General features: G+C 38.5%; 1 protein-coding gene across 3 annotated transcripts in view; it reads right to left on the bottom strand.

Annotated features, from left to right (window-relative positions):
- sh2b3 (SH2B adaptor protein 3) overlaps positions 1-10,519 on the bottom strand; it is a 26,172-nt gene that overhangs the window by 8,054 nt on the left and 7,599 nt on the right. For all 3 annotated transcript variants that reach the window (XM_014030007.1, XM_014030005.1, XM_014030008.1), the window contains exons 3-4: positions 4,087-4,188; positions 3,852-3,940 (exon numbers count right to left, since the gene is read on the bottom strand). In XM_014030007.1, the coding sequence (XP_013885461.1) occupies positions 3,852-3,940; positions 4,087-4,188 (191 nt within the window). The remainder of the gene's footprint in view (positions 1-3,851; positions 3,941-4,086; positions 4,189-10,519) is intronic.

Here is a 10,519-nt window from a genome sequence, read left to right as displayed (position 1 = left end):
CTGCGTTTGTTGGAGAGAAATTTGTCCAAGAAGCTATAAGATCAACAATATGCTACAAACAACATGACAAAGGCTGACATGCATAAAAGGGCTTGGACCCCAGTCATAACTGCTTTGCAGTTCTAGTTTTTTTTGCTTTTGGTAAATGAGCCAAAGAAAAAGTCTTTATCAATGGCTGTCTCAACTCGTGGGTTGCAGCCAACGTCGATCGTGGCCGACATCGGCTACAGTCGACGCGGGCCGTAGACTGCTCGTGTCGGCTGCATAAACGGCTGTGAATTGGGACGGTCTAGCCTACAGAAGACATAGTTTGTGTGGACATGCTCCGCGTCATTACCATGGTGCTTGGTCTCCAATTCAGCGGGAAAATGGAGCCTGAAAAAGCGATGGCCATTTATTTCTTTTCTCGGAGAGCTAATGGCCTTTTCTTCGACTTCGCAAGGCTTTCATGTATTTTAGGCGGACAGCAGACTGCAACAAGGTATGAAATGTTTAGACTTGATTTATTTCACTATACATTAACACATTAAAGCTTACCTTCAATGTAATCTAGCTGCAAACATCATAGTTACTGATGTTTGGTGCATTTATTTATCTCAAAAAAGCATAAAAAATTTACTCAAATGTAACTTCACTTTATCAAATCATTTCAGAATAGTAAATGGTAATTTGGCATTTGAAAACATGTATATTTACTTTATCAACTAGTGTTAGAAAATTGATCTTGAATGTAAGTAATAGGCCTAACTCGTTTTAGTTACATTTAAATGTAACTACTTGTTGTACTTGTTACGTTTAAATGTCACTAAAATAAGTGACATAATACTGATATACAGTATGTATGTATATATACAGTATATATATAAAATACGGGAGATTATTGTTATATCATCACCAATATAAATTTACACAAGTTCAATTCGTTGGAAAAAACGTAATTTCAAGGAAGGGAAAACTTTACTATTTTTAAAACTGTAACACTTAAATATACAATATGATAAACTTCTTTTACATTCGGTATGCTATTTATCATATTAATGCATTAGCAAGGTTAAAAAAACATACATTTAAGACAAATCTTTGGTCGATAGTTTATCCACCATCTTTGATTTGCTGAAAATTTCCCTGCATTCTGGGATACCGTCGGCCGCGTAGACCACTCAGATGCAGCTGACAAAAACTCAAAAACGTCGGCCACATTTGTAGGCACCATCGAATTGGGACAGCCTACGGCGCTGGGGAGTGACGTCAGTGGTCGACATAATGCAACCCATGAATTGAGACACAGCCAATGAGCTCAACATGAGTGGAAGGTGAGGCGGAACCATGGAGATTATTGTTTTTCTACACAAGGTGGCTGAGAAGGCTCCATGTGAGGCAGGGTTCACAGAGTAGGAGCCTGTCCAACTTCACATCAGTGATGTCCACCTTCTATAGATGTCCAGCATGGTATTTACAAGATATGAGTAACTTTATTATGTTATTACCCAGAATGCCCTGTGTTATAGTCTGCTTCCTACTTTTGGATTGGTCTCTGATCCACTTGGCGTTCACACATGCAATCAAACTGCAGCAGAAATCACTTCAACTGAACCGAGACGTAGGTTTTCAGGCAGACCAGAGTTCACGTTTTTGGTCCAAATCATGGTTCGATTACGTGTTCGGACCTCCCCAAACGAACCGGATGTTTTAGGCAAACGACTAGAGTTCGATTAAAGGGCTGGTATGAATACACCCTTAAGACAAAAATCTTGCGTCATCAGTTGCTGAAAATTTACGTTCAGTTTCAATTTCCCACAGTTTAGCTCAATATCTGTAAAATTATCTGAATTGTTTCATTTTGAGTTTTCTAAGTTAGTCTTCCAGTAGAATCCATGTTGAATGGGGTTTATTTTAACAGTTATGTCGTATATGTCAATCAAAGGTTTATTTTCTGAAATTTTCTTTTAATCCATCCATTTTCTGTACACACTTCTTCCTTTCAGGGTCACGGGGGTCACTGGTCCAGCAGTCACAGTGCGAGGGGCGGGGTACACCCTGGACAGGTCGCAAGTCCATCACAGGGACACACATAGAAACAAACGAGACAAACAACCATTCGAGTCAAAAAACATGACTGTTAGATTAATTGTCATTTAATGTACAAGTGATTCACAAAATATTCTGCTAATAGCATCGACAAACACACATTGTCTGTAATTTACATGCATTTTCCGTTATTTTGCAGGTATAGAACAATGAAATGGATGTTTTACAGATTACAAGATACGAGTATCTACTGGTATGATAAATAACATTAAATGGTAAACGGACTGTACATAAACAGCACCTTTCTATCCATCCAGGACACTCAAAGCTCTTCACACTACAATCTGTGTCCTCATTTACCCATTCACACAGCACTCTGTTAGGTCTCTACAAAGCTAACATGTACAATCATCTGTGGCGACTAATCAGTGCCAATCACATTTATACACTGATGGGACACATCAGAGGCATTAGGGCTGAGGTGTCTTGCCCAAGGACACAGCAAGTGAGACAGCTGGATGGGGGATCGAGCCGGCGACCTTCCGGTTCCAGGACTCCCCTAACCACTCTGCCACAGCCGCCCCCCATCTTCCAACCAGCTCTGCCACCAGAAATAAGTTCTCCCATCCTCGTTCCTCCTACTTCGCGCTGCAGGCGCTGTCATCTCCACAGATTTTTTGTGAAATTTACAGATTTTTGAGGCTCATTATACAGGTGAACATTCGAAGAAGCTGAATTGTATGAAAACACCTCAGTAAAAAGTACACAAAACACTTAACTCCTAATATAAAACTGAAGTTCAAGGTTTTCACTGTCATTTTATATTCTTTAAATGATCAGGAAAAAACTTCTGTGTTATCTGTTGATCATTTAAAACAAGCTGAAAACTGTCTACTTCACGGCAGCATCAATCTGTCATCTACCTCATGCTGTATGAAAGGAAACAGTGGGTGGTACTAATCAGGATTACTTCAACACTTCTCCTTTCAGTGATCAGGAGTTAGTGATGGTCATTAAGCCAAGATGCTCTAACAAGTCTTGGGCAAGAATAGTTTTTCTTCTTTCATCCTGGATTAGACAAATTTACTTTTCTGACACAGTCCCCTGTACTTTTCAGCAGATATTATTAGACTTTCAAGCTGTTTATGAGAGTACCGTATATAATCATTTAGTTGTTTGAGTGATGGTATTTATATTAACTATTGAAATGAACTGGTAGTGAGGTCCAACCTTTTAGTTCCTTTGGGTTGATTCTCCATGTGGGCCAGAACAGTTACAGAAAGACTGGAAGAGCAGACAGTCAAACAACTGGAAGGCTCCAGATGAAATTGATTCCATCAGGCAAAGCAGGGTGGGAGGCGCTCTGTGTGTGTGTGTGTGTGTGTGTGTGTGTGTGTGTGTGTGTGTGTGTGTGTGTGNGGATACGAACAGGTGGAATTTATGCAGCTCATTTACACACTTTTCCTGAAGATAGAAGAGTTTGTTGAATCTGACGTGACATGTTCGTACGAACCCTTCGTACGAACAAAAGTAAGAGAAATTTAGGATAAGAATACGAACATGTTCTTGCATGAGGCCCAATGTTCTAAAAGTCTAGTAAGAAATATCAAATAAATGTTAAAACTAATAAAACTCCACATCCAAACTATAAAATCAAACAAATAAAGGATTTAATGCTTTAAACTTGGCTTCTTGTTTTAATAATTTAAAAACTCTCAAGCAAATTAACTTAGGAGTAAAAACATCACAAATGATTCAGTTTCTTCATTAGATCAAGTTTTCGATAAAATGAAAGATAAGTTTGTGTTCAGGTGTTTCCTCACCTGTTGTTGACACATTCTTTTAGCTCTGTGGTCCAGGAGCTGACCTGCTGGTCGTTGTCTGTCTCAAATATCAAACTACCTCGATTAACCTGCAGAAAACAAAGAGGATTTCAAATGTAACACCAAATGTAGTCTCTTACTGCTTTTGTAAGTCATGTAGCCTGTTTTAGTGGATGCATGATGAGAGAATACATAAAAAAAACAAATGCATACAGAAATGTTTTGTTCAAGATACCTTTAAAACAAATGTGTTTAATTTGTCGGGCATTTCCAGTTGGGTGCAGCGACGGACTTCTTGGATATCTGAGCACTGAGTCGTGAGTTTGGGACTGGATGCCTGAAAAAATAAAAAATACAAACAGGATCAAACATCAGACATTAACTTCACATAAAGTTCAGCATAAAAACAGAGATGAAAGTAGAACCTGTAACATCATGATGTGGAACACAATATTACAGTATTAAAAAAATTTAAGCATTTCTTACTACACTCATACAAAACAGCTGAGTGAGGAATACATTTTTTAAGTTTAGGAAATGTAATAAATTTGGTTCATAGATTTGTGTGCAGCACAGATACTGTCCATTAATAATGATTAATAAGAACCAGATGTTCTGTGGTGATCCTTCAAAGTAAAAGCAGTTTCTACCTAACAATTTGAGTGTGTGTTTGAAAATGTTCATCGTTGTTTGTGTGCAGGGTCCATGCCACCAGGACAAACTGTTTATTTGAATACATTTATAAGTCAGGGTGGATCTCTGAAGCACAAACAACAATGTCCTGATGCGTGGCACAGTGCCAACCTAAAAAAATAAAATAAAATAAACCACCAGTTGTGTCTTTTACACACTGGTAAAAATATACACTGATGCTTTCTGTAGGTACGACTCCTGTCCTCAAATTTCAGCTTTAGGGAACAACAAACACGTGGACTCAACCTGATCCTCTGCAGCCACAGTGAGCCGAAACCCCAGCAGCATTTCAGCTACAACAAAGCCACCAGCATGAAGACACACACAGACACACACAAAGATGAATGACTCGGTCAGCCAAGTGCAAAGACCTGGGGCATTTTGGGTCAGAAGTGTCTTTGAAACAAAGCCTGGGTGACAGCTGATAGAAACAACTGATATTACTTAGAGTTTAAAACCTGCTGCGTCGTTTTTGTCAGTAAAATGTGTAGAAAAACTGTCCTGTATTCATTTTGACAACTAGATTTACACCTATATTCTTCCTGATCCACCTTTATTCTAACAGGCATGTCTCCAGAAATAATCCTTTTAATAATGCTCATCTTTTTAATTTCCCTTCAAACTGACCACTTTTCTCTAGCAGCTGCTGTGGTGCCGGGAAATCCTTTCGTATATTGTTTGGTGCCACCTTTAAAATATACGTCTGGAATTCCTGATGGCACCAATCCAGATTAAAAAAAATATTTTTTTCAACTTTTTCCACTTTGCAAAACACATGGGTTAGGGGGGGCTAAAGAATCCCAAACTGCTTGTTGTTTAATATTTATCTACATCCAGTCCAAAATGAGTCTTTTTAACTTTGAAATGTTGAAACTGGTTGATTTATGTATCGGTTAGAAGCGTTCCAAACAAGCAGCTCACAGTTACAAACAGAGGACAAACACATGCATGGGAGTGCAGCAGAGGAGAGGAGCAGGCGGCAGCGTGAAGGAAACAGACGAGACGGTGAAAGACACGATGGCTGGGAGAGAAAGAGGGACGGAGAGCGGGGAGAAAAAGGGCAGGGAGGACAGATTCCAGGGCTTTGTGCACCGGATGAGTTTGAGTCTAAGTGACAGTGTGTGAGCCTGAGGAATGTCTGTGTTAATCCTGCACACAGAAAAGCAGACAGAGGCGCGCGAGCACATCAAAAGAACTGATTTACGCCCTTCCTCGTAACTCATAAAAACTCTGTGTTTAAACRGCAGTGGTCTAATATTATCAATAAGAGATAAAAAAGACGCACAAACGAGGAGGATGTGACTCATTTGGTGACATGAGTCAATGAAATCAAGAAGAGACCAAAAAAATATTTAAAAAATGCTGCCACAGCTATATTCTAGTTTTAGATGTTCACAGAAAATTTGTTTTTGCTTCTTCATCTTTTTTAAAACAACTTTTCTGAGTAAAGATAAAAACCAAGAAAGGAAGCAGAACAGCTGAAAACCAGATCTGTAAAACCCACAAAAGCTATAAATTAATACAAAACAACCACCAGCACCGACTTTCCACTACCTATAATAAAATGTATCGTTGCTCCCAGAAGTTTAGACGTCTTAAACAGAAACAACTTTTTAAATCTTTTTAAAATAGTTTCTGTTTGAGTGCGTTTCCTCAGATTACCCTTTAAAATCCATCATATTTTTCTGCAGCCTGCTCGATGCGCAGCAGTTATATTAATGACACTCTGCAGAGGGCGTTATGCAACAATATGTTGTGTCTGTGTGCGTTGTGCTGCAAGTTAATGTTCCATGAAATAAAACAAACACTAAAACGTCTTGTGTGTGTGTGTGTGTGTGTGTGTGTGTGTGTGCAGATGTAGGTTTGTGGTAAAGTATTTTTTCTGTGATGTGGTACATTTTCATCTGCTTACCTTGTGAGTGTGTATGTGTGTGTGTGTGTTTGTGGGGGGGGTGGTACTGGATTTCAAAGTAAAGTTACAAACACGCTGGAATTCACATTACTACCCAAGCAACCATATGTGGGCAAATACACAATGTACACACACACACACACACACACACTGTGTCCAATACATGATGCTGACTAGCCATATGTGGCGTCTGCCACAAAAATAAATGAAGTGAGGAAGTGGTAAAGAAAAAAAAAAACCCACAATAAGAAATGAAGTTGGTGTCTGATTGATTGGCTGAGAACCTGTTTCTTGTGCATTGGAACAGGTTTCAACAGAAAAAAAATTGTCCAAACACTGAATATTTATGAACTATGCTTTTCCATCTATTTCAACTCAGCCAATCATTTCCCTCTGTTTAACTCAGAGAAAAATATATTAAATATACTTTCTTGTCTGGATGTGAAACTTTTAATATTTCATGCTTCCTTCTTTTTGGCTTCTCTCTCTTGACTCCTCACTGAACAAACGTGAAAAGAGGATATTGAACTGGGACTTACCTGTCTGCCTATTCTCCTTTGGGACCTTACCTTCTTCTCTGTGGGCTCCTGGAAAGTCAGCCTCCTTCTAAAACCTTAATTTTATTTTTATACAAGTAAGATTAATCACAGTTACTGCTCAAATAATGTTTGAAAAGGCATTCAAGCAATTCTCTTCCCTCCGGAGTTGATGCCTCTCGACCTTCATCAACATCTGCAGCTAAATGTTTGGTAAATGCAACAAACAAAATGTAACCATTTTTTATATTATGTGTACAGTAGTTACCTTGGTGCTCTCATTATGACAAGGTGTAAAAGAAACGTTGGGAGATGAGCTTGCTTAGTTCATCTGACAGCCTTCCCTCTCACTTTGTTTTAGTTTTTAAGCTTCTAACATGGCTGATCCAACACAGCTCACACACTCTGCTGTTTTTACAACCAGGAAACACGCTGGTTAACCCTAACCTAACCCTAACATATACCTGTGCTTTATAATGGCAGCAGTTCTTCTATGATTACAGTCAGGTGAGAATGGATCATCACAGTATGCTCCAGGCAGTCAAGTTGGACCCTGGAAGTCTTGCCCAAAGCACCAACGGACAGCTACACACCAACTGTGGCTGCACTCCTGGTTAGGTTGTGGCAACCCGGAGTTGCCCTCATTTGTTTTCATTATTTGCACCTGAGTTTCTCACCCTCTGACTTTAATTAATGAGGTCAGTCACCTGTGTTAGCCACAGTGACTTCTCCTTTAAAAGAACAGCCCATGTGCACAATGTTGTTGTGTTCGTTCACTTGCGGCCAGACCCAAGTTGCAGCAGCTCCAAAACCCACGTTAAAGAGGTGTTTAATCCCTCCGAGGGTAACTTTTTTATCAGTTGTGGAGTATAAGGAGGCATTGCTGAAGCCGAACCAAAACAGAACAAAGTCTGCTGGAAATGACGTCGTAAAGCCTCGTCACGTCTCATCGTTTCCCTGCTGCAGTAACTTCTCAACAAAAACAAACTAAACCCTTCAAAACCCTTAAACACACCAGCTGCTGTAAAGCACATTCGACTTAAAAACCTCCTGAGTGGAGTTTTATTTTGTTTTTTTGAATGGGTGTAGTTTTGTTGTGGGAGTGTTTTTGTTTTTCCTGTCAAGTTTCACCTTGACCTGCAACCCACCATTTTTTGTCAAGCTAACCTTTTTTGCTTGCAAAACCAAGCCAAACTTCATTTTTGTGTGGAAGTCAAGCCGTCCACCTGTTTGTAAAGTCAAGCTGAGTTGGAACTTTTGAATTTCAGTGGTTTTAAACACCACTCATGGGAACTGGGGGTGAAAGGGAAGTTTGTTTATTGTTTTGCATTATTTTAATTGAGGTTGACAGGGTTTGTAGTTACATTTTCTTTATGTAATCTACCTGTCCTGGTGTGGTCGGTTAAATTTAACAATTCTAAACCATATTTAAAATAGTTAAACATTTCAATTTGGTCAAAAAGCATCCCATATGTCAGGAGGGAGACCTGACTGGCACCCAACTCAATCAATTAATAACAATCAAATCAATAATCTGGTACCGTCACAAGGTTTCTGCTGAACAAGTTTCATTTTCTGAAATGAGTTGTCCATATTTATTTGCTCCTCAGACTGTCGCCCTCACTGCAGTTCAATGTGTTCAGTGGGATTTAGTTGGTTGGACAAATCAGGCCACGTGCAATCCCTCATCAAGACAGATATTCAGTGTGTGACACCCCCACCACAGGCTTTCATTCATCCATCAAAATCTACTGAAACCAATCTGAGTGAGGACTTAAGTTTCTTTAAAATCTGTAACAAAAAACAATGAAAGTTGTGTAGTGTGATTCCAGCTTTAAAGTTCTTACATTCTGTATATTTGACCCATCACATCAAAATGAGGATTAAGTCAAATTTGGTCWAAATGACCTAACATTTTCAGAAGCTACATTTTGATACTTCGATCATCCTGATATATCATTAGTAGATCTAGAGACAGTATTTAGTTTGTCTTGTTGGTTACAATAATACACAAATATTTGGTCTAAATCCTAATTTTATGTCATTTTAATGAGGATATTTTTGTCATTTGAAAAAATAAACCTCATATAATAATTGAACACTGAGATTTCCCATCTGGAAAGAAATAAAAGCGTTGATAGTTTACAGGAAAAATCTCAACCTTATAGGGCGTTTTTCCTCAAAATTGGGTTTTTGGTTGCTACTGCTCAAAAAAGAGTTTCAAAAAATTTTTTAGAGTAATATTTCAGACAGTTCATTGAAATGATATATTGATAACATATTTCATAATAAATTCAAACAGCTGCAAGGATTTACAGTGTTCTATTTCATCCCTCCACCACCATTCAAAACGATTTAGGAACGCCACATCTTTCATTATTAATTTAGTGGTTTTTTTGTATTAAAAAAATTTCTAAACATGGTAATTCACAAATGTCTGTAATGCAACATGCTACAGTTTAAAATCAAAAAGATCTAAAACAAAAGGAAGGTTTCCTTGTCTTGTTTTTAAATCTCACCCCATAAAAACAAACGTTCTGAATCTGGTCATGTAATGAGACTTCACTGTTGATGATCCACTTTTGACATTGTTGTCTTAGTAACAAACTCTTAAAAATGAAATAAAAGATGATAGGATGAGTTAGACCTACCATGTCCAGTTTTTATGTATATTACACTGAGTCATTCCCGTGGATGATCAGAGTAAAGTGTTTGGTTCAGGTTGGCAGTAATGACCGTTACATTGATAGGGTTTGATTATGAATCACAGCCTTCCAGTGAAATGTCAACAGCCTAGAGACAAGATGCCATCTTAAAAAACCTAATTGTGATCCAAATAAGTTTTAAAGAGGTGGACAAACTTTTCTTTGAGACATTTACTGGTCATGTTTGTTCCAGATGACTGGACTTTTATGCTTTAAAATGACTGGTCGTTATATTTCCCTTAAAACAGAAAGAATAGGTCACTGATAGGTCAGCGTTGTTTTTCTTTTAGTTGATGGAGTCAAAAGGAAGTGAGGCGTTTTTCAAATGGACTCAGCATCAATTCTTGTCTTACTGGGTTGTCTTCTTTGTTATTTTACATTTCCTCTTCTTGTTTTTCCGGAACTTGGTGAGCTCTTTTTTTCATGGGTTCTCTGAGTTCAGAACATTATGTGAGTAAAGCTCTTAAGTTTTACCTGATGGTTAGAGTCAAGTCAAGAAGGGTTTTACTGTCATTTCAGCTATAGTATATACAAGTACATGGACGTTCAAACGTCCACCCGCTTCGGATGTTATCGTCCATGAAATGGACATTATTAGGCGTTATCAGTCCCCTAGAATGGCTTCAGAATGTCCCACCTGTGCTGGTTAGCAGGTTCCCCGTCCCATAGAATGGCTTCTGGTTGTCAACTGGTTAGTATGAGACATAAAACTACTATCTGGTTAACATGAGGCATAAAACCACTATCTGGTTAACATGAGGCATAAAACCACTATCTGGTTAACATGAGGCATAAAGCCACTATCTAGTTAACATGAGGCAT

This window comes from Austrofundulus limnaeus, unplaced genomic scaffold, assembly GCF_001266775.1.
Source record: "Austrofundulus limnaeus strain Quisiro unplaced genomic scaffold, Austrofundulus_limnaeus-1.0 Scaffold987, whole genome shotgun sequence".
NCBI classification, from domain to species: Eukaryota; Metazoa; Chordata; class Actinopteri; order Cyprinodontiformes; family Rivulidae; genus Austrofundulus; species Austrofundulus limnaeus.
The sequence above is the reverse complement of the archived record's forward strand: the minus strand, read 5'-3'. Positions and strand labels throughout refer to the sequence as shown.